General features: G+C 43.8%; 1 protein-coding gene across 2 annotated transcripts in view; it reads left to right on the forward strand.

Moving 5' to 3' along the window:
• The window catches only part of ECPAS (Ecm29 proteasome adaptor and scaffold), a 709,962-nt gene that overhangs the window by 96,361 nt on the left and 587,799 nt on the right, over positions 1-25,802 (forward strand). For both annotated transcript variants that reach the window (XM_078676653.1, XM_078676652.1), the window contains exons 10-11: positions 4,247-4,332; positions 17,284-17,362. In XM_078676653.1, the coding sequence (XP_078532779.1) occupies positions 4,247-4,332; positions 17,284-17,362 (165 nt within the window). The remainder of the gene's footprint in view (positions 1-4,246; positions 4,333-17,283; positions 17,363-25,802) is intronic.

Raw genomic sequence — 25,802 nt, forward strand, 5'->3', positions numbered from 1 at the left:
CAAGGCCTCGGAGATTAGTCTAGGGAGTCGCTTGCTATCTGTAGAACAGTGTTTCACATACACATCGACAGATGTCCGCTGACACAGTGAGTCTGCACAAGTACGCCTTGTCAATCAGCCCAGTTAGAGACAGGGCTAATTCCGTATAATCGAAGTCCTGCTATCTCATGTAGGTGGTAGCCCTATACGGGACTCCGGGCACCATCTGCCAATCAGGAGCCGCTGTAAATACCCAGTGTTTGGGATTATGCCAGTCAAAGAAGAGAAAAGAGAAAATTTACTTTTCTACAAAAATTTGGTTTACTAAAACAAGTTATGAAACCAAGATTTGCCTTATTTGAATTTTTGATTAGATAGCAAATGGATAAAGCAAGATAGAGCGATATTTTGATTAATTCATGAAGTAGGTTTACAAAACTGAAGACAGTTAATTTGTGGTACCTGTCTTAATAAATGTTTCTAGAATTGTTACCATAGGCATCATTTTGTAATAGTTTAGTCAAAGAAGGTACAGCAGCGCCCAATGCCATCCAGGGGGTCTTCAGTTGGGCCTCACGGGGGATTTTACAGTTCCGTGCATTCATGCCAACATAGTCTCCCACCACAATATTTGGTTGAATGTGGCTTACCAGGCTGCGACGAGTAGAAGCACGGACATCTCGCCCTCCCGAGTGGTGCTTAGTCCGAGTCTTGGTTCTGCTCAGCGTGATTCTGTTCTCGACATCTTTGGCTTAGTTTCTTGATAAATTCCTGCGCTGCTTTCGGAGTTTGGAGAATCGCGGATCGGCCATCTTTCGTTACTTTCAGTCGAGCTGGGTAAAGCATTGCGTACTCTATTCCTAATTCACGGAGCTTCTTTTTTGCCGGGGGAAAATCTTTACGCTCTAGCTCGACAGTCATGGTGACATCTGGATAAAACTCTAGCGTGTTTCCCTGATAATTGATTTGTTGTTTCTCGTGGGCCAACCTCAAAATGACATCACGGTCCCTATAATTAAGGAGGCGAGCGACAATAGGTTGTGGTGTTGCTCCTGGCTTTGGTCTTGGGGCTAGGGACCTGTGTGCGCATTCTACCAGCAATACTGATGAGAGGTGTTCTGTACCAAAGATGTTACGGATCAGGTCCTCCACATAGTTTTCAATCTTCCCTGTGTTTGTAGATTCCGGAATTTCTGCGATCCTGATGTTATTGCGCCGGGATCTCGCTTCCAAATCCTCCGCCTCAATTTTTATAACATCCAAGAGTCTATCCATATCTGTGCATTTCTGAGTTGTAGTATGTGACTCATCCTCCACTGCAGAAATTCGAGCTTCAGCTTCAACAAGGCGTTCACCGTGTTTATCCAATTTCGCCGCCATGTTGTCAACTCTCTGGGTAATTGTCTAACTTCCTGTGTACATCTTGTAAACTTTTCTGTATGGCTTTCAGTGCTTGTGCCATGCTATTAGTCCCCTCTGTGTCGTTGTCAAGTTCGGTATCAGAATGTGCTGTTGCCCCTCTAGCACTTTTTTGGGTGTTGAATGTTAGCTTGGCCTGCTGTTAGTCTGGCTTCCCCATGCTGTCGCTAATTGGCCTCAAGGGAACTAAAGATGAGAGTTCCAAAACCCGCTATGTGCGGTGTACCGCAGTGCGATCCCCCGCCAGCACACCCTTTCAGCTGCCCAAAACACCGCACCTCCACCAGTTGTCTACAGATCACACATGAGGTTCGGGACAGGGCGGCGTCACATCCGCAGCAGCGTGGGCCTGTAGTGAGAGCGCCCCTCACCATACAGGCAAAGCACACGTCCGATGGCGCACACCAGGGTCCCTGACTGTAGGCGATATCTGCCAACGTGAAATATGGAGCACAGGGATTCTATCACAGCACGCACCTTGTTAGTCGCGTCGATCTCGTTGCGCTAAGCCCCCTCGGGAAAGAGATTTCAGCTAGTGTAGGCCTTACACAGCACCGTCAAAGATGTTTAGGACAGCTCCAGCGTCGGTTTCATGGATGGGTACACTGTCACATCGTGCCAGGACAGGCGGTAACGCACTCTCCGGTTCAGCTCCCCAGTCGCATGTACCTCATCATATATTTACGGGTCCCACAGGTCTGGTGATCGCATCTTAAGCAGGCATAAACATGTGCATATATTGAGCCCAGCCGGACCGACATGTCCATCCGGGCTCCAGCAATGAATTGAGCGATTTGGCACTTAATCACAGGCATTGCACAGTACCAGCCGCGCTCCAATTAGCTCCATGTCGCCGCGCGGGCAGTAACTTACGGCGCCAGCCGTGGTAGCCGCTATTTTGTGCCGATGTCTCGCGGCTCGCTTTGCATCCAGCATGCGGGTCCCACGATATAGCAGCCGATGTCTCAGGGCACAGTGAAAATCAGTGCTCCGCCATGGCCCAAGCGAGCGAGGCGGAAACCATGCGCACACTCCTCGTCTCACCTCCCGATCACTCAGTAGTGCGTCTGCTCTTCACTGCCACAGGGCGCCGCCATCTTGTTGGATACGAGTCCCACTTGCGCTCTGCTTCCAACGCAGTTTTTCAGCAGTAGCAGCGTGGGAATAGACGTAGGTTACTGCTCAGGGCAGTGCCGGCACCTTCCGACACACGTTTCCACTATCTGGCTCAGATTCTGAGCCTGCTAGACGCATTTTAACATCGCGTCTCGAACCTGGCCGGCGGAGCTGTCTCAGGAGGCAGCCATACCGCTGTGCACCCTCTAGCGCCCCGCAACTTCTTATAAGTTTAGTTTTGTTCTTGTTAGCTTTTATAATAATGCATTTTCGTGCGATATACTTAATGTACTTTCTCAACTGGATCATGGACTTGAAACTATATGTTGCCTCGAAGCGAAAGAGGTTTTTGTTCTTCAGTGTGGCAATTTTAATGTTTATTTATATCAGTAGCCACTCAAAATGGTTTGTGGTATGGTGGATTACATGCTAAGGATCAATCCCATTTTACCCATAATGTATACAGGGCCAAGTGGAATGATTTGATGTTTAAATAATATTTTTGTTTTTGCTAATAAATTGTCACAGTTCCTTTTAACCGTACGTGTATTGGTGCAGGTACTAATATTGATTATATCCTCTTATCATACCTGACCCTTGGTATCTTGACACAAACAGCAATACCATTTTCTGAGAAAAATGCTTGATACATGTACAACAATACCAAATAAATATTACGGTCAAGAAATAATACAAGTTCAACTTCCCACACCTATTTAATTAAAAAGTAAAATGTTATGACTGTTGTATGTAATATAGGTACATGAGGAGAACATATACACCTTTATAAATAAATAAATAGGGTGACTTGCTATAAAGAGCCTAAGAATGTTAAATAATGTGGAATCTTTTCAATTCTTAGTAACAAATGCCAACTTTCAGATACTCAGCAAGTGACTGGGCGTTCAAACATACTTTTATTAGTTTTTGTCTGTTTCGTTAAATGATGGTGTCCTAATGTCCAGTGGGAAGAGGTTCACAACCCTGGGTCACTCTTTCAGAAGCATTTGAGTGTCCTTGTGAATGAAGGGATTTCAAGAAGAATACATTTAGCTCTCAACAATTTCCGCTGGCCACCTGACATGGTTATTGCCTACGAAGTTAGGGGACCCAAAGTAAAACACTTCATGGGAAATGCAAATTGGGATGGCATGATTCCATCCTAGTGGCAATTGCGTGCTAAACCTATGCCAAATAACATTTCTAAATTCCGGTGCAATCTCTGCCTGCCTTTTTTCCTTTGGACCGAGTGTGCTTGCCTAAAATGCACCCCTTCTTTCACTTCCTTCCCTTCCCATGTTGCCAGCATTCATTTTATGATGAATGCCTTTAACTTTTTCTTGAGATTCCACACTGGACATGTAGTAAGCTCTGAGTTACATGCTAACGTTGTACTTTTTGTAGTAAAAATTCTATTGTATCTAAACACAAAATGTATCTTGAATTAGCTTTTCACAGTCTCAGCCTTGCAAACGTAATGCTTGCGTGCAAAACATGCAGAGTTGGATTGTCTGTCTTCTCAAGTCCTGGGAACTCATAAGGTATAATATGTTTAATAGAAAATAGAGAATAACCATTAGAACGACAGTGGTCGACACTTTAGTTAAGGTGATGCTTATGCCATTTTTAAAATAGTGTGAAATTCTTTAAAAGGAGATGAGACTCTTCATATAAGGGTTTAATGCTTTTCAAAAGGATTGAGTAGTTATCTAGTATTTTCTCTCGTTTATAGGTGGTGTACGATGGTCTTTTCGGTGGGAATTCGAATGCCAAGTTAAGAGCATTGACTCTGCAGTTTGTTCACCATATTTGCATAGTGTAAGTAACAATATTTCATTTTATTGTTTTTTGGTGTATAATGTATCAGTTCAGTTAGTTTACATAGTACTGAACATGGCTGTGAAGTGGACCACGGGACCTCCAATTATGCAAAATTTCAAAGTAGTGTTGTGTAATTCTTGAGGGAAGGGGTCCTGCAGCATTCAATAGTTAAACAAGAGATTCTTGTCTTGATTTCACTTTACCAAAAGCACACAAACTGTCGAGCGTGGGGAAACATAATTGGTCGAGAGCTCACATTTTGAGGGTTCACCCTGAGAAAGATTACTGGGTGTTGTACTTTGAATTTCAGTGCTTCCAGGTGCCTCCAGTTCTCCTACTACAGGGCATGGATGTTTCATCCAATATGAATTATTTTGTGATGGACAAAAGTGGGTTCGGAGGGACCATCTACTATTACCACTGATATTAAAAAGGCAGTTTCTATTGTATGATCTTTTCAGCAAATTCTTCATGTAGTACCTCCAGGTGAGAGATTGGATATGGATTTCTTTTTTTCTAGGAACTCACCTAGCAGGTGCTAGGTGAATCGGATGCAGGGCCAGCCACAGATCGAACAGACATCACAGCTGTGAATGAGATTGTGGCTGCATGATAAACTATGCCAATTACCTCATTAATTGGTTTCCTGTGCAGAACAAACACCTGGATCCGAAGCTTGTTAAGCCTTTGGTTGTTGTCCATTCCAAATCTTCAGATCTTGTACTTTTCAAAGAATGCAGGAGAGAGATGTTTGTGTGTGATGCGCATTCATTCTGGGTATTGTGTATTGTCAGCACATAACATGAAAAAGAATTCTGTGTCTTATGCTCTCTCATGCATTCGAAGGCCTATAGACCGAGTGTGGAGAAGCAATTTATGGCTTTTATTAGGATGAAAGTCTTCTGCCTGGCTTTATGAAGTTGTGTGTTTCCGGAAGCTCCTCTTCCAGTTGGCTTTTCAATCATGAGAGCTTATTGAGAGTTCTCCCATTAGCTAACTTTAAGGCATCACAGCTAGGCTCTGAGGTCGAGAGGGCACCCAAAGTTCATCCTTCTTTTTGAGCACCCTTCAGCACTGCCCGTCCATGCTAATGAGTCTGTTATTGGACTGGCAGCTTAGTTGATGACCGGGGTCTTTGTACTTGTACACCAAGGAGGAGAAAGGCCAGCAGGCTCCATCCATCTGTCAGTCTGTGCAGTCTTCAGTAACTGGGGTCGCTTGCTTCCATCCTATCTGGGACATTGGCGTTAGAGTATGTGTATGTTAATGTGGTTCACTTGAGTTTGCTGACAAGTTAATGGAAAATGAAGGAAGTGGGCTCTTTTTAAAGTGGACCAAAAAGAGGTACATTGTGTAAAGAGTCCAGGCACACACCGAAGGAATTACAAAGGCACAAATAACACCCCATTGCTCTCCTTTGTGGTAGTATGGGCGAGCATTTCGGCATATCAAAGGGTAGTGCTAAGCATTTATTGCAGCAGTAAGTGAGACCACACTCAAAGAAATCCGACACCAATTTATAAAAATAACATATACTTTTATGTGAATTTAGGTACCAAGATCATCGGAATCAATTAAGTACTTTTTCGAGGTCTGAATTTTTACAGTTTCTAAAAATGGACACCGTGCAATTTCTGAAGCTGTAATGCTTTCCTATGGAGTAAAGACATACACTGCATACAGGTACTTCACTGCAACTTAAGGGACCAATCTCCTAGACTTCAGATAAATAAAATGTACTGCATTCTGGCACTTAACAGCGACTTGAGTGTGTGGGTCCCTTAGGGTGGCATAAAATATGCTGCCGCCCTTTGGGACCCTCTTTAGCACTCTTGCCCTATGTACCTGGAGTACTACTTACTAGGGACTTACTGGGGTATAAAGGACTTTGCCAATTGTAGCACAATTGGACAACACTTTGTTTTGGGGAAGGAGCACTGGCACTGCGGTCTGGTTAGCAGGCCTTCGTGCACTGTCGGAGTCGAAACTCAGCATCTAGTAGGTAAAAACGGGGAAAAAAGTGGGGGGATAACTCGAACAAAATCCCAGTTTCCTACAGTGAAGGCCTGAGCTCTTCACCGTGACTAGAAACAGTAGAACTGATCTTGCAGTATACAAAGTTTTTTTCTTTCCATTTTCATTCCTTCCTCAGGTAAGCTGCAAAGTGCTGTACCCTTTTGATAGCTATGATTGGGTATTGGAGAGTCCTGTTAGTAAAGGATTGCCATTGTCGATCTTTATTTATTTATTTATTCAAGAGTTTTATATAGCGCTGGCTAGACCCGGAGGTATCGGAGCGCTTTACATGAGGTTCCACAAAAAATACAATTACAAGATTACATCAGTTCCAATTTTCATCAGTTGCTAGACAAACAATTGCAAGAGACATAGAAGATGAGATAATTGAAGTGTAGAGGGGAAGGGTAAAGGGATAGGAGGGAGATACAGCAGAGAGACGAAAGGAAAGTCTGTCCAAAGTCTGGCTGGGTAGGTGACGGTCGAGGGGAAGTCTCAAAACCCATCTCCTCTATAGCTATCAGGTAGCTCCACCGGGCATTGGCCAAATAGCTTGGTCTCAATGGGAAAAGCAATTAAAGGAACATGGAGGGCAAAATAAATGTAGCGTAGAGGGGAGGGGGACGAAATTAGGTCTGTCTAACGGCCGACTGGGTAGGTGATGACCAAGGAGGGAGTCCACGGTCCATCTTCCCTATAGCTAAACCAGGTAGCTCCATCGGGTATTCAACAAAATAGTTCCGTCTCCATACATTGGGAGAGGAGAGAAAGGAGAGACAAAAATAGAGGGAGGATGCGGGAAGAGACGACAGGAGAGACGAAAGGAAGTTTGGCTGAAGACCGACTGGGTAGGTGAAGTCCAAGGAGGGAATCCCCGACCTGTCTCCCCTATAGCTAAACCAGGTAGCTCCATCGGGCATCGGGCATCGGACATCGGACAAAGTAGCTAGATCTCAAATGACGAGGGAAAAATTCACAGATAGACAGGGTGGGGATTAGGGCCAGGACAGGTGAAGGCAGAAAGGTAGGAAGTTCCCATGGATCTGGTGGGCTATAGATCGCGGTCCTGGTGTTGCGTCACGAGGTCAAGGACCCTGGTGCCCACCGAATCCACATCTTGCTGCAGGGACGACACCGCTCCGACCAGGCCGAACGTAGATGATCCATTGAGGATTTGATGTCGCAACTGATGTTACTGCGTAGTTCGGCTTTGTAGTCCTTGAGCATGTTCAGGCGATCCGCTTTTTGAGGGTCATTGTTGCTGCGCCTGTGTCTCATCGAAGTGTAGATAGTTTTTCAGAATTCGGTAAGAAGTCAGAGACCTTGTTTAAAGACTAGCCCGTCGCCTACTTAGGCGACATATGGATCAGCCCCCAGAGCGTTTGGGACTGCGATGGTAGATTAGCACTAAATTTAAGGCAGCAGACCGTCGCGGCACGTGAATATGGAAGGCCTAGCGTCAGGGATAAGTTGAGGTCAGACGGCTTGTGCTCGGTAGTGAACGTTGTCAAAACCTGCGTACCCGAAGGCAAAGGTACTGTGGTGGTCTCTCCAGGGGGCAGAGGTGGATTATGCAGTGCGTGTGAGGAGAAGACAATATGTGATCCCCAGATGTTGATACTCACCGAAGGGCCTTGGGAGTACAGGATCACATTTTCAGTAAAATAGGACAAAAGGACCAGGGCAGCAGACCAGGTCAAGCACTACGGATCATTTTGTTCCCAAATGTTAGTGGTGCACACTCTTCTAGCATCCGCTGCCGTAGGATGCGTAAATAATCCAATTATCAAAACAAAATAGAAGGTGCACGCAAACAGAGTCAATTTCAGTATTGTTTTTTGTATTAATTCTTCTTTATTCAGAAAAGTTTCGTCACGCAGCATAGGCACAGCCAACGCGTTTCGTTCCTCTTTTAGCCTTGGGAACTTCATCAGGGCAATTTATTATAAAGTTCAAGAGCTGAAGTACGAACTCAGTTTGGACCGCGGCTCGGCGTTCAGCCACGCTTGCTGAAGAAATCGGAACCGACACCATACCACAGGTTCGGCGTCCCGTAATTCTTCTCCTCCTACTGGATTGGAGAAGTCTTATACTTCCCTAACCTCGGGGGACCTCGGCGTGGGAATACGACCACATGCGACTCAGGATCCATAATTGATAATATTGACTCAATTCCTTTTTGTGATTTAACTGATCGGATCCATTGACGACTAATGTTTTGGAAACTTGCATTTACCGCATTAAACAGAGCCATTTGAACCGACAACCAGCGGAGACGTGATAGTCACTTTTCAAAGGAGAACACTATATGCTGGTACAGCTTATCACGCCGAGCCGCGGTCCAAACTGAGTTCGTACTTCAGCTCTTGAACTTTATAATAAATTGCCCTGACGAAGTTCCCAAGGCTAAAAGAGGAACGAAACGCGTTGGCTGTGCCTATGCTGCGTGACGAAACTTTTCTGAATAAAGAAGAATTAATACAAAAAACAATACTGAAATTGACTCTGTTTGCGTGCACCTTCTATTTTGTTTTGATAATCACATTTTCAGTAAAGCCTGGGAAGTAGGGGAGGTGTGTTATGACTCCAGCACCCGAGTAGTTGAAAGATCCCGCACCGCAGAGTTTCAGAAGACACCCTCACCCGAGCCATCCGTGCGATGTTCCCCCTCGGGCTATCCTCCGCCAGCAGCCCCAGTCACGGCCATGAAAGAAGGGGACGCGGGTGGCCCCGCAGCTGGAGACGTGAGCGCCAGGTAAAACCGCTATTCAAGGCGGCGCGGCCGCCATTTTAAGGTCAGGCTCGCGGGGCTAACTAGGCACATGAGGCACAGTTCAATATTCAAGCCTCACAGCAGCCACAATCAACCCCGCGTCGCCGCTCACCTCGATTCCACCTCTGCTCCGCTCATTCGGGCGCCCGCAGCAAGCCATCCAAGGGGGCGTCTGCAAGAGCTCTCTCCACATCGGAGCTTACGCCGCCATTTTCGCCTCAACCATGAGCGCACTCCGGGGAAGCGGTTGTGGCTTGCAGGGGCCAGTTCTCAGGTCTGCCAGCATCTGTGCACGCCCGCATCCATCCAGATATTTCCCCAAGCGATCCGGTGCCCAAAATATATTTTTTCTTTTTGCGAGTACGGAGTCGCGGCTCACCGCGGCTTCACGTCTCGGCCCCCGGGTTTCAAGTGGAGGTGCTGGCGGCCGCCATCTTGTCAACATTATTAGTGCTCTTTGTACCAATAATGATTCACCAAAGACTGCAGCGGACGTATGCCGCTGCTCACCAGACCATATTGATGGATTACTGGTCCTAATTGCAAAAAGGATTATTGAATGATCCAAATTTATGGAAAATAAATACACAAGAAGTAACACGCAAGAAGTGAGACGAATAAGACAACCTTCTTTTCAGTGGTTACACTATCCCCTCTGACCAAGGGGTGAATTTTATGACAATACCACTATCTGGAACTGCCTATAGAAGTGCCAAAGTAAAAATATCTGTGTATATGGCCCAGTGTGGTGAACCACTGGGACTCTAGTACGCACTACGCAAGCTAGTATTCCTTTAAACCATTTTATTTATTTCATCATCTTCTGATATCAAAGATTTTTAATTCTGATATTCATCATACATATCATTAGTAAACTGATATAATATTTTTCACAATAACATAAATTTATACATGACACAATTTTCTCACAACACAGGATTACAAACGCAAATTAAAAATGACAACCCAATGCATTTCGGGGCGTAATAGCCCCTTCGTCAGGGGTCTATGAGAAAAGAAAAGGATACAAACAAGGAGAATATTATTCATGCGAGCTAAACAGTGTTGAATCTTTCATATCATCAAAACCATGACTTAATCACTCTTACCTAAGTCATAGGGGACAATGTGTATCCTGTGGTCTATTTATTTAACTATTAAAAACAGTTGTCTGTGGAAGAAACCGAAAAAAGTATATGAACTGGACCAGTCTTATGCACAATACTAACCTATTTAATGTCTATTGTTTAAATAAGTTCATAAACGGTAATGAAGCTTTACCTGCAAGAACGTATTCTGGCAGCGGTTCTGCATTACAAGAAACAAAAAGTGATCAAAGAAACCGATTGGCCACAATTATCCAAGCGTTACAGAAATACATGTCTGTTTTTTAAAAGTCAAGGGAAACATGGGGCTCACCTGTGTGAAATGTGAAACCTGTTGCCACATGAAAACAACCTGAACCAAACAAATAGTTGGCATCAGTACACATATTTGTTTATATACTTTCGCGGTAAGGTAGTGAAAATAGAAGCTCGTTTACCTGCGAGTCTACAATGCAGACTTCGATCTCGCTGCCGTTTTTCCCTCGTGAATACTAAAAACGAAAAAATCAAAACTAATGAATTCCCTCGCAAGTTTCAAACGAGAATCCAGAGATACTGCTAAGAGCAAACGCCAAACTGAGGCTTACCGTCTATGAAATCTATGGTTCTTATCAAGATATTTCCTCCGTCGCCTTGTTTGTTAACAGGAAACCTCCGGCGGGCGTCTTGGTCCTACCTCGCTTTTTTTGACTCTCACAATAATAGAGAGTGAAAATAGACGATAGACTTTTTGGTTTATTTCCGAAAATAAACTCTTGGAACGGACTTGTGTTCCACGCTCACTAACGTCAAGTTGTCCTTTTGTACGACAAGTAATTAAAATAATTTTCATGTTAAGCGGATGATCGCGAAAATATACTCAAAGCGATTTCTGTGGTCATACCTGCTATGCTTGTGATAAAAGAGTTGTGTCTCCCTCAATAAAGCATTTATTTGGAAAAAACGAAAAAAGGAAAGGAGGAAGATACTGCTTCTGAATTATAGTGCATTCTAGTCTATATCTATGAATTATTGAGAGTTAAAGTGATATTTGAAAATGCAAGAACCTGTGTGTGTTTTGTCGACCTGAAATACATCATTTTGTACATATAAAATAAACCATTTTCATACAACTTCAACATAATACAAACATTACATTTTTCATTTGCCTACCTATTTACAATCTGTACACAAGTCCTCTTCGAACCTAATTATCAAAACATAAATTAAGTGCCTGTCTGGACATTCCCATGATCATTTTATAGCCTAATTATGTGACTTTGTGATGTGTAATGGATGAATGTAAAATTCCGTGCACATTCAAATTTTTTCTATATTGATTTTATAAGAAACACGACATCTCCATTTTGTCATTCAGTCCTGACGGGACCATAGTTTGTAATTTCCGAATCCAGAAGGCTTCTCTTTGCAAAAGTATCTTTGCATTATCCATGCCCAGTCTCTGGGGTACTATCTCAATGATTTGGAAACGAAGTTGAGCAATATTATGATTTTTTTCAATCCAATGCTGTGTGAGGGGTGACGTCAAGTTTTTATTGCGTATCCGACTTTTGTGCTCGCTGAGCCTTATCTTCATTTTTCTGTCGGTTTTACCGATGTACAACAGCCCGCATGGGCACTTAATCGAATAAACAACGTGTTCTGAGTCACAATTAGTGGTATGTCTAAGTGAAATCTTTTCACCAGTCCTGGGATGTGATGTGATAAGATATTGCCTGTGATTACATTATTACAGTTCTTGCAATTAAAGCACCTCAATGTCCCTTTATGGGCCAATTCTTGCTGTGGTAAAGTTGATGTATTAAGAAGTTCTTTAAGATTTTGCGCTCTTCTGTATGCAAATAACGGTCGTTCTTCAAATAACGTACCAAAGTCCTTTTCAGCCAATAGAATTTCCCATCTCTTTGAGATGGTTCTTTTTATATCTCTAGATGCAATAGAATACTTTGAAACAAAAACCATTTTGGTGTTTGTAGTTTGTTTTCCTTTGTAATAATTCTATCCTTGATGTTGTTTTAATTTTCTCTAAATGTGCCTCCAGTAATTTTTTTGGGTAGCCCCTGTCGAGGTATTTTTGCTTTTGTTCTTGCAAACTCTTGTCACATTGCTCTGGATCAGACGAGATACGCTTAATCCGCATGAATTGCGATACTGGCAAGTTGTTTATCAAACTAGCTGGATGGAAACTGGAGTACAGTAAAGCTGTATTTTTGTCCGTTGCCTTTTTATATAGTCTAGTCTCGATGGAATTGTTTTTAATTTCAACTAGAACGTCAAGAAATGGCAGTGTAGTGTTGCTTACATTGTGGGTGAATTGAATTCTCGGATCCACGAGGTTTAAACTACTGATATTGTTGAGAAGTTCACTTGTGGGACGCTTCCAAATTAAAAAGATGTCATCTATGTAGCGTCGGTAATAGATTAAACCTTGCTGCCATGTTGAATCCTCTAGGATGTAATCCAGTTCGAATTTTGCCATGTATACATTGGCATATATACATGCCCCCGGGAAGCCCCGTCAATTGGTTGTAATACTCATCTTGCCATGAAAAATAACTGTTCAGTAAACAAAATTCCAACAGTTGAAGTATCAAGATTTTCTGCTCATTAGGCTTATCTGTTCTCAATAGAGCCCACTCCATGGCTTCTAGCCCTTGTTTATGCGGTATAGACGTGTATAACGCTGTCACGTCTATTGTACATAGAGTCCATTCCATACATCCTGTTGTATCCAGCTCTGTCAGACTTCTAAGGAAGTCTGATGTGTCCTGTAAATAAGTGGGCCAATTTTGAATGAACGGTTGCATGTGTGTGTCAATATAAATACCTAGATTTTCAAATATCGATGAACAACCTGATACTATCGGCCTGAAAGGTGGATCGTTGATGTCTTTGTGTATTTTGGGAAGAAAGTAGATCTTTGGTCTCCTTGGGTAGATTTGTCTTAGATATCGCTTCGTGGTGTTATCTATCCATTGCAGTTCTTCTGCCTTATCCAAAATTTCATCCAGTCCTTGAGTAATCATAGATGTTGGGTCTTGTCTTAATTTGACATAGGTGTTGGTGTCGTTCACGTGTTCATCTCCCTTTCTTCTATAAAACGTCGCATCCATAATTACCAGGCCTCCGCCCTTGTCTGCTTTTTGTATCATTATTTCTTTGTTCATTGCATACAGAAGAGCGCAAAATCTTAAAGAACTTCTTAATACATCAACTTTACCACAGCAAGAATTGGCCCATAAAGGGACATTGAGGTGCTTTAATTGCAAGAACTGTAATAATGTAATCACAGGCAATATCTTATCACATCCCAGGACTGGTGAAAAGATTTCACTTAGACATACCACTAATTGTGACTCAGAACACGTTGTTTATTCGATTAAGTGCCCATGCGGGCTGTTGTACATCGGTAAAACCGACAGAAAAATGAAGATAAGGCTCAGCGAGCACAAAAGTCGGATACGCAATAAAAACTTGACGTCACCCCTCACACAGCATTGGATTGAAAAAAATCATAATATTGCTCAACTTCGTTTCCAAATCATTGAGATAGTACCCCAGAGACTGGGCATGGATAATGCAAAGATACTTTTGCAAAGAGAAGCCTTCTGGATTCGGAAATTACAAACGATGGTCCCGTCAGGACTGAATGACAAAATGGAGATGTCGTGTTTCTTATAAAATCAATATAGAAAAAATTTGAATGTGCACGGAATTTTACATTCATCCATTACACATCACAAAGTCACATAACTAGGCTATAAAATGATCATGGGAATGTCCAGACAGGCACTTAATTTATGTTTTGATAATTAGGTTCGAAGAGGACTTGTGTACAGATTGTAAATAGGTAGGCAAATGAAAAATGTAATGTTTGTATTATGTTGAAGTTGTATGAAAATGGTTTATTTTATATGTACAAAATGATGTATTTCAGGTCGACAAAACACACACAGGTTCTTGCATTTTCAAATATCACTTTAACTCTCAATAATTCATAGATATAGACTAGAATGCACTATAATTCAGAAGCAGTATCTTCCTCCTTTCCTTTTTTCGTTTTTTCCAAATAAATGCTTTATTGAGGGAGACACAACTCTTTTATCACAAGCATAGCAGGTATGACCACAGAAATCGCTTTGAGTATATTTTCGCGATCATCCGCTTAACATGAAAATTATTTTAATTACTTGTCGTACAAAAGGACAACTTGACGTTAGTGAGCGTGGAACACAAGTCCGTTCCAAGAGTTTATTTTCGGAAATAAACCAAACAGTCTATCGTCTATTTTCACTCTCTATTATTGTGAGAGTCAAAAAAAGCGAGGTAGGACCAAGACGCCCGCCGGAGGTTTCCTGTTAACAAACAAGGCGACGGAGGAAATATCTTGATAAGAACCATAGATTTCATAGACGGTAAGCCTCAGTTTGGCGTTTGCTCTTAGCAGTATCTCTGGATTCTCGTTTGAAACTTGCGAGGGAATTCATTAGTTTTGATTTTTTCGTTTTTAGTATTCACGAGGGAAAAACGGCAGCGAGATCGAAGTCTGCATTGTAGACTCGCAGGTAAACGAGCTTCTATTTTCACTACCTTACCGCGAAAGTATATAAACAAATATGTGTACTGATGCCAACTATTTGTTTGGTTCAGGTTGTTTTCATGTGGCAACAGGTTTCACATTTCACACAGGTGAGCCCCATGTTTCCCTTGACTTTTAAAAAACAGACATGTATTTCTGTAACGCTTGGATAATTGTGGCCAATCGGTTTCTTTGATCACTTTTTGTTTCTTGTAATGCAGAACCGCTGCCAGAATACGTTCTTGCAGGTAAAGCTTCATTACCGTTTATGAACTTATTTAAACAATAGACATTAAATAGGTTAGTATTGTGCATAAGACTGGTCCAGTTCATATACTTTTTTCGGTTTCTTCCACAGACAACTGTTTTTAATAGTTAAATAAATAGACCACAGGATACACATTGTCCCCTATGACTTAGGTAAGAGTGATTAAGTCATGGTTTTGATGATATGAAAGATTCAACACTGTTTAGCTCGCATGAATAATATTCTCCTTGTTTGTATCCTTTTCTTTTCTCATAGACCCCTGACGAAGGGGCTATTACGCCCCGAAATGCATTGGGTTGTCATTTTTAATTTGCGTTTGTAATCCTGTGTTGTGAGAAAATTGTGTCATGTATAAATTTATGTTATTGTGAAAAATATTATATCAGTTTACTAATGATATGTATGATGAATATCAGAATTAAAAATCTTTGATATCAGAAGATGATGAAATAAATAAAATGGTTTAAAGGAATACTAGCTTGCGTAGTGCGTACTAGAGTCCCAGTGGTTCACCACACTGGGCCATATACACATTTAACAGTGGGCAGGCACTAATCTGGTACAGCACACTTATCGTTTTGAACGAAAAAAACAGCATATAAATACGAGTGCAGAACCCTTCTTCATTTATAAAGTAAAAATATCTGACATAATCCTGAGCCTTTCTGTATTGAGACATTTTAATTACGTGTGGAGCATAGTCTATACTCAGAAGAGATAGACGAGTCTAACGAAGACAAGGCTGTCTATCATCTTATCAAAGGGGTATGCTTGAAAATTATATAACAAGCGCAGAGAGTTATTTACTGGTCTTGAAAAAGATGGAATGATTTATTGAACCATCGAAACGCGTCAACGCCAAATCTATACACAATCCATTTATCCAGCATTGTTTGAACAATAAGTGTGAACTGTATTTTCCAATGCGAGTGATACCATGTAGTAATGGATGTGTAGCCTGTCAAGACTTAATATACCTGTCTGGCTTTTTTTACTCTCTAGTATGTTTTTTAATTATGTTGAATTTAAATTGTTATGTACTGTACTTTTTTAATCTTTGAGATATCTAGCTGGGTGTTAAGTCTTTTTTAATTTTATGAATTTTATGTGTATGTAACCAATAACATTTTGTGCATATTTTACTTTTCAAAGTGGTTTTCCTGTTATATATGGCACAATCTCCAGGTGTGTAAAGAGAGAAAGCAGAAAGAGTGTAATTGATGTGGGTGACAAGTGGTGTATGGTACCCATTATTTGTAAAGAAAACTACCCCCATGGGATTTTTCTTGTTTCACCAATAATGATTTGGACTTGATTTAGATTTTGGCGGACATGTTATTCCATCACATACATGACTGATATCCCTCTGCCAAATTATAAGTACATTGCATTTGAATTCACTTGAAATTAGGTGGACAGCATATCATTCATGTTTGTGATGGAGTAACCTGTCCACCAAACTCTAAATTCGGCCATAATTTCCTTACAGGATACAGAATAATGTATAGTTTATTGAATGGTCTTATTCATATAGCACAATGGTCAGTCTCCCAAAGCTACTAGTTAAGGATTTGCAACTTTTTTGTTTGTACGGAAGCATACAGCAGTTGGAAACTAGGGCAGTTAAAGCTGCAACGCTTGGAATAAATTGTTTGTGTTTACTGTCTTTTAAGCCTCCTTGGTCTAAACATGGCAAACAGAGCATGCAAGAGGTGTGGCTTTTACTGACCACTCCGCACAAGCTTACTGTTGGTGTAGCACCAGATAAAGTACGCCAACGAGTGCTAAATCACATTTAGTTTTTGTATTGTTGAGAACTTGAATTAGATTAAATGCTGTATCGTCTGTAATATGTCACCTATATGAAAGAATTTGGGGAAACATTTTAATACTAAAAGAATATTTTACAATTGCTAGTTTCACTAGATAAGCAGATCTGATTAGCAGACATTCTTTTGAGATGTTTAATGCACTCATAAGGACACAAAACTTGGCAATAGAAGCTCATTAATCAATCTGCAAGGCAAGGAAATTTTAAGTGTAAAAAAGATAGCCGACTGAGTGCATTCAAAAATTCTAAATACCTCCAAAGTGGATGTTTTAAAGTTTTTCCCTTTCTGCAAATAGTAGGATATCGCAATGACCTTAGTAAGTAAAGATAGAACACAATTATTTGTATTACTTGAATGTGATTTTTCTTTTTCAGTTGTCCGGATGTGAAAATGAAGCCTTTGGGCCCCATGCTTCTTAATGGTCTCACAAAGCTTATAAATGAATATAAAGAGGTAAGTTTAGTTATTTCAGTTTGATGGCACATCCAAATACCATACTTTCTCATTTTCATCTCCTTTCTCTTCTATATTAATCTTACTCTGCCTTTTCTCAGAAGTAAACGATTTTCATAACCCCTGTCTTCGATTGACCTTTACCTTGTGTTAGGCACACAGTTCGTGGCATGTGTAGCTGTAAATACACATGCTGTGCATACTCCTGCTATCTAGCATTCGGCATGGATGTGTGTAACTTGTTATTCCTAGAAGACGACTTTTGAGTCATGTGGTATAGTGACTCCACCTATTACTGGTAATGCACATGGCCATCAGCTCCATTGTTAATTGTTTTTTTCCCACTGTCTGGTTTGGCCGAGCTTGAACAGATATCTTGGTCAATGCCTCTCTGTGTTGGTCTTGCTTGCCTTCAAACTTCTATATACCTTTAGGATAAAAGATACCATTGTCGTCGGCAGAATCTTTTGTGTCGTTGCGACCTCCGTCCGGGTCTGCAATCAGGTTGTTTTAGCGGATCCTACAGGGTCAGCCCACCTCTGGACCTTCAACCTCCATCACAGACCTCATGAATACAGTCATCCTAATGGAAAGGATTAATTTTCAGTACTGCCCATAAAGCAGAGCGAAACCCCTCTGCACAGACGACCATCAGGTTTGCAACTTCGGTTTGTTCCCGGAGCATGACCAGGCATCCTGTGAGGCCTGACTCGGCTTCTGAGGTGGATCGGGCATGGAGCCTGGAAGGAAATTGTCAAGCCTCCAGTCTGTCACAGCCCAAGGTCCATGCTCTGCACTTAGACAAGGCTTCGGATCAGACACCAATCCAGCCTTCGGTACCAAAACTGCCACTGAAGACATGGCATCAGGCTCCAACGACACCTTCCACGCCAAACACATCCTCTGTGCTGACACCACAGCCAGCCTCAGAAAAATGCCATTGGTTCTGGCTAGGCAGAAAGCATTTTTGTCACTGAAGAGGCTGGCTGACTCTCACATCTCCGTGGCCTTTGATGACCAGTAACAGCCAAACCTGCAACACCTGCAGCAGGAACTCAACTCTTAGCAGAATGGAATCCTAATCCATCCACAGGCTGGCAGTATCTTCACACAGCCTCCTCCCAAGACTTTGGACACAGTATCTCACAAGAGGAAACTCTATTTTGAGGAGGCTCTCACCTTGGAGCCTGAACAACCAACCGAGGCCTGAAAGCACCACATTCATCATTCAGGGAGTGAGGGTGGTAGTTGTATTCCTTTCTATCCTTTAGACCAGTAGTTCTTAACTTGTGGTGTGGGTACCCTCTGAGGTCCGCGAAGCCTACTCTAGGGGTCCGCGACTGCTTAGAAAATGTAATAATATTAACAGATTATTAAAATGTATGTAATATAAAGCAATATGAAAATTTTTAAAGGGTTCTGTAAATGTGAAGGAATTTGAAATTGGAGACTAAAAGGTAATGTTCTCAGCTTAATTTTTTGGGGGGAGCAGTGCAAGTGCATCAATTAGAATATAGTATGGATGATGAGTGGCACAATTGAATTCAGAAAAGCTCCAACCGTCCCACTAAAATTGATTTTTTTTTAAATGTGTTTATTTGCTTGTGGCATAAGTAAAATATTTCATCATTTGTGTTCTTGTTTGATGAATGCTTGTTTCTGTATGTTTCTTGTCTATTGATTTGCGGTTCAAAAATGCTTAGGTCCTTGGCTTCCAGTAATGACTACCTGGGGGTCCCTGGATTACAATACTGATGTAGTGAGGATCCCCAGTTACCAGTAATAATTAAGTGGGGGTCCGCAGAAGTTAAAAGGTTAACAACTGCTGCCTGAGACACTTATGAGGCTCCTCTAAACCCCAAACCTCAGGATGACCCTTGGTATGATTAGGCTATTAATCCACATGGAGGCCCTTACCGTTACCTCTATCCTGCCAAGCCTTCCCCTCCAGACGACTCTGCATAATACCACAAGGTCCTTCATCGAGCCGCCGCGTTCCACAAGGTGGACTTGCGTGAGATCCCATAGAACAAGGATTTCTTCATGGAGATGCTCACCTCCATAAGTTGCTATCTCCAGTTTTTACTCATGCTCAAGGGCATACTGAAGACTGCTTCTGAAACATTTAAGGAGCCAGTAAAAGCCAGGGTAGTCACTCCTAGGTTGGACAAGAAGTATAAAGCTTCCTCTCAGATCCTCCTTACATCAGAGGTCTGCTTCACCTAGACTCCTTTATAGTCGACACTGCCTGCAAGCTTGGCAATGATCAGGGTACAAGTGACGCTCCACCCAGGTACAAGGAGAGTAGGAAGCTTAATGAGACAGATAAACATGTCATGGCCAAGTCTGCCACCTATTGGTTTATCACCAATGCAATCGGCCTGCTCTCCAGGTACGACCATGCTCACTGGGATGAAATGGAAGAGCTCTTCCAGCACCTCCTGGAGCAGTTTTAGAAACGAGGCCATGAGCTTGTCATGGAGTGGATAATTATATCTAACACTACCATTTGGTGTAACCTAGGCGCCGCGAACACTGCGTCACACGGAATCAACTTGATGTAGTCATCCGATGCCATGCCTGGGTGCCTGTCTCTGTCTTCAAGCCAAAAGTGTGACAACATCTATTCAACTTGCCCTTCAGTCGGAAGCACCTGTTCGAGGCATGTGGGCTGCTGAATTCATATCTGTGCATAGATCGCTGCCTAGTGTTGGGTCCGGATGATTGCACCTTATTGTCCTGGAAGAGTCTTCGAAGTATCACGAATAGGTGACTCCTCCCCTGGACTATAGTGCGCATGGGCATCTTCTCCATCTTCAGATTGTTTTTTTCCGCCATTGGGTTCGGATGGTATTCCTATACTCCAACTTCGGAATCGAAACTAAACTTTTCTAGAGGCCAAAAGGCCTTCGACTTCGACGGTATTGTTCTCGCTCGGTACTTCTTGACTCGATCAAGCTTTCCATCTCGACACGGTCGTCGACGCGGGCCGTTGGGCCTTTTCGACGCCACGTGGACCTGCTGTCGATGGAAAGGAGCCCGTTCAAAAGGTCCCCACAATGCCACTCCAAGTTCCCGCATACTGACAGACACACAGTATGCAACAAGTGCCTATCACCAGACCACAAGGAAGAAACCTGCCCAGCCTGTGCCCAATTCTGTTAGAAGAAAACGATCCGGATTCAACGGGCCGCTAGGCAAGAGATGCAGCAACAGGCACCGGAACCAGACAACATCTTCGAGGATGAACAGGAACTTCCAGAAGGGGAAGATTCGGATCTAGAAATCATCACCGTCGAGGACCACTCGAACTCCGATGATGAAATCCCACCGGGGCAAACCGTGAGTACATTGCCCCCGACACCAATTACCCCGTTACCGAAGGCTCCGTTCGAGGCATCGCCTAAAGGCCTTCGCCAAGATCCAAAACATCATTTGGCAGCCCCGCCGTCCGGCTCGGCTTCGAAAACAGACTAAGCCTTCAGACACCCCAGGTCCAAGTAACGTTATCCCAAAGAAGGTTCTAGAACCCAAAAAGGTCATCGGCCCGAAGGGCGTCGAACCGAAGAAGGCCGTACAGCCTAAGGGCGTCGAGCCGAAGAAGGCCATTGAGCCAAAAAGCGCAGAACCAAAGAAGACCGTCGAGCAAAGAAGGCCGCAGAACCGAAGGGCGCCGACCCGAAGAAGGCCGTCGACCCAAAGGCGGCCGCTGCGCATAAAGTCGTCGAACCGAAGAAGGTCTCCGACACAGAGGGCGTTGTACCGAAGCCTGTGGCCCAGCCGAAAAAGGTTATCGAGCCAAACAAAGGCACCGACCCAAAGACAAGTGCTCCTAAAAAAGCGGTCGATCCGAAAAAAAAACCTCGACTCGACAAAAGACAGTCAACCTAAAAAATCTGTCGAGCACAGAAAGCGCATCGAATGTGAAGATCCGGTCGATCCGCAATCAGTCGTCGAGCCGGACAAAGAGGCCGAGCCGAAGAAGAGCAATAAGGCACCGAAAGTCGTCGAACTAAAAAAGGTTGTCGACCCGAAGGCAACAATAGATCCAAAAAAGACTGAGCTAAAAAAGTAAGACACAGCCACGGACAGTGGAAGAAGAACTCTTCCACCCAGAGCCATCAGAGGATCAGGCAAAAATATATATCAACCCATAGACTGGTAAAGTCACTATTTTACACAGGAAAAAGAGGCCATTGGACACTGACCCTCATTCCCCCATTCCTCTAAAGAAAAAAGACTTTGGGACTTCTCCCTCTAGACCCTTCATTCCTTTCTATCCCACTATGCCTACTACGCCTTTTGCTCCTTACTCTCCTACGCACTCTGGGGACAATGAGGGCGACACAGGGGAAGATCCTCAATATGATATTAACTATCCAGAGGATCCTAACCCTCAAAATGAACCATGGGTAGAGCCCACTGATCCATATGACACGCATCGCATCCCTGACACCTCCTCATACCCAACAAGGCCATCACCTACTGACGACACCATTGTCTTCAATCAGCTAATAGATAGGGCAGCGCAGTACCACAACGTAGACATGCACAATGAACCTATAGAAGAGGACTTTTTATTTGACTCATTCCCTACTTCTGAGAAAAATGTCAGAACACTTCCTATGTTGAAAGGGGTCCTAAAACACGCGCCAGATATATTTAAAGATACAGCCAGAGCACGTGTAATCAATCCCAGGATTGAAAAGAAATATAGAGCGGCCCCTACAGACCCTACTTATATCAGAGGTCAGTTGCCATTAGATTCACTAGTGGTGGCCAACGCATGCAAACGGGCCAACTCCCAGACAACAGGAGAAGCTCCACCTCCTGATAAAGAGTCTAAAATACTAGAGGCCTCGGGTAAAAGAGTAGCATCACAGGCCTCCAATTCATGGAGAATTGCAAATACACAAGCTCTACTAGCTCGTTACGACAGAGCACACTACGACCAGCTTGAAAGTTTGATGCAACACCTGCCTGAGCCTTTCAAAGCACATGCTACTGACCTCATACAGGAGGGAACATTTATTACAAACGCCTCCATTAAATGCGCGCTTGACGCAGCAGACACTGCAGCCAGGTCCATTAACACTAGCTTCTTATTACGAAGACATGCATGGCTACGCATTTCTGGCTTTAAGAATGAGGTGCTATCCACCATTCTTAACCAACCAGTCAATCAAGACTTCCTTTTCGGGCCTGCAGTCGACACCATTTTAGACAAAATGAAAAAGGATACGGAAACCGCAAAGTCAATGGGTGCATTGCAGTTTCAACAACACAGAGGTTCCTTTCGACGCTCCTCATACAGAGCAGCTACACGAGGCAATACTTCACAAACCTCATCTACATACAAAAGCAACACACAAGGTTCTTTTAACAAGAACTCCAACAGAGGAGGTTATAGGGGCAAAAATAATAAGGGACGAGGACGTGGAGGCAATAACACCAGAGCCTCCACTGCCACAAAACAGTGACTTCATCACACTACCTCCAGACCATCTAACACCGGTCGGAGGCAGGATCCAACAGTTCCTACCTGTCTGGAACTCAACTACCACAGACAGGTGGGTAAGACAAATTATCCAGTATGGCTATTGCCTAGAACTCACTTCTACTCCACCAAATATACCACCCAGAAACCGTCCTATGTCCAAAGAACACATCACCCTGCTACAACAAGAGGTGAGATGCATGCTGGCAAAAGGGGCCATAGAGCCAGTCCCTTTCCAACACCAAGGGATAGGAGTATACTCACTATACTTCCTTATTCCCAAGAAGGACGGTTCACTCAGACCAATATTGGACCTCAGACCCCTAAATCAATACATACTGTCGGAGCACTTCCATATGATCGCACTACAGCAAGTGCTCCCTCTACTCCAGCAAGAAGACTTTCTAGCAACATTGGACCTCAAGGATGCGTATTTTCACATACCCATCCATCCAGCTCACAGAAAATACCTCAGGTTCACAATAGGTCAACACTACAAATTCAAGGTTCGCCCCTTCGGGGTAACCACGGCTCCAAGAGTGTTTACAAAATGCTTAGCGACAGTAGCTGCACATCTCAGGAGGCAATACATACACGTGTTCCCATACTGTGATGGTTGGGACAGGGCGGGGGGACCCATAAACTAAGTACTACTACACAAGTACGTTTGAAAGGGAGCGTTCTTTATTTAGCAGCTCATAGTCCAGCTCCAAATATCCAATCCAAAACAAAGAAAACAGGGAATCTTCTTTATCCCAGAATTAGCACTGCTGTGCTTTAGTAACTGACGGCTGTCTTGCTTCAAGGGTCCGGACCTTTTAGGTCCTTCAACGTCAGGGGTCCGAAAAAGGCACTTGAAAGAAAGAAAACAACAAAAACCCTTGGTTACTGGTTGGTACGGGGGTTCCGGTTCTGACAGAGGGGAGGCAGGGAGTGAGGGATCACCAGGGTCTACCACCACAACACACGATGACTGACAAGGCGCTTTTGTGCATAAAAAAAGGAAGGGATGTGTGACTTCCGGCATTTAGCACGCAGACCCGTGTTGTGACCTCCCTCAACCTCCCCTACGAAGTCCCTCCCTGTGCAAATACGAGTCCCCGTAAGCGGGCCTGTACCTTGTGGTGCCACACTTCTCCTGAAGCGCGGCGGGGCGGCTCGTTCTCTCGTTGGCCTCCTGGCTTTCTCCGGTCTTGAGGTTGCACGATTCCTGGAACCTCCGTCTCCTCGGGGTAGAACGCCTCCGTGGCCACACCGGACGACTCCCTCTCCACACCTGCCTCGGCGGTCGATGACGTCCGACCCTCTTCCGGGTATCGCGTTTTCAGCTCCTCCCTCGCTCCTGATAGGAGCACGGCCAACGACGTCACTGGCAGAGTTCCCAGCTCCGGGAGGGTCCAAGCAGCGTTAAAGGGAGCGTGGCCGTCCTGCACTCTGGGCGGAAAGAAACAAGCGTTAAAGTCCTCACCCGGCCCCGGGCAGACAGGCACCCCCTGACACATACCTAGACGATTTGCTAATACAAGCAAAATCGTACGAACAGTGTGCAAGAGACACGTCTCAAACACTTCAGCTGCTACACAGCCTAGGCTTTTCGATAAACTACCCAAAATCGCATCTACAACCATCCCACACACAACAATATCTGGGAGCTACTATAGACACCTCAGTAGCAAAGGCATATCCAAACTCAGCAAGGATAACCAGCATGCAGATGCTCATTCGCAAATTTCAGCCACAACACTCTTTGCCAGTTCGAGTCTTCATGCAGCTCATAGGCATGATGGCGTCCTGCATATTCATTGTCCCCCATGCCTGACTACAAATGCGTCCATTGCAAGAATGCCTAGCAAGGCAGTGGAACCAAGCTCAAGGACAACTAAAAGACCTAGTGTTGGTAGACTGTTCCAAGAGCAGGTTCCACAACTAGTACTAACAACAGACGCATCACTGACAGGTTGGGGAGCCCACCTACTTCAATACACAGTACAAGGGCTCTGGACAATCCTAAACAAAATAACCTGAATATCAACCAACTAGAGTTGCTGGCAATATTCCTAGCTCTAAAAGCATTCCAAAAATACCTGTACAGCAAGACTGTGTTGATCCGGACGGACAACATGACAGCCATGTATTATATCCAGAAGCAGGGAGGAACACACTCCCCACAGCTGTCCCACTTAGCACAGAGCATATGGAAGTGGGCAATTCCAAAAGACCTCTTTCTCCTGGCAGAACGCCTCCCAGGTAAAGACCATCAGATAGCAGATCTGCTCAGCAGACACAGCCAACAACTTCACGAATGGGAGATTCACCCCCAAGTTCTCCAGCCATTTTTCGAATAGTGGGGGCACCCAGAAATAGACCTGTTTGCCCCAAACAAAAACTCAAAATGTGGGTACTTTGCCGCCAGATTCCCACATCCGCTGTCACAGGGCAATGTGATATGGATGAACTGGTCAGGCAGATTTGCATACGCTTTTCCCCCAGCACCACTGATCCCGTGGTGGCAAGCAAACTGCGGCAACAGTCACTCGCACTAATCCTAGTTTCTCCCACATGGGCGAGACAGCCGTGGTACACAACGTTCCTGGAGCTTTCAGTAGTTCCTCATCAAAGGCTACGCCTCGCACCCCATCTTCTAACTCAGAACCATGGAGAAATCAGACACCCAGATCCCAATCAGATGAACCTAGCGATCTGGCTCCTGAAATCTTAGAATTTGGGTACCTTAACTTGCCTCCAGACTGTATGAACATCATTAAGGAGGCAAGACGACCGACTACTAGAGCATGCTATGCAGCTAAATGGAAGAGATTTGTTATTTATGCAAGATGGCCGCCTAAGAGGAGCAGCTGGATGAAGCTCCAGGGCTTGGGATCACCTTACTGGTGAAAATCCCTGTGTATGCCCCCCCTGCCACCCCGCTTCCAACTCCTATTG

The sequence above is a fragment of the Lissotriton helveticus genome, chromosome 2_1 (assembly GCF_964261635.1).
Source record: "Lissotriton helveticus chromosome 2_1, aLisHel1.1, whole genome shotgun sequence".
NCBI lineage: Eukaryota > Metazoa > Chordata > Amphibia > Caudata > Salamandridae > Lissotriton > Lissotriton helveticus.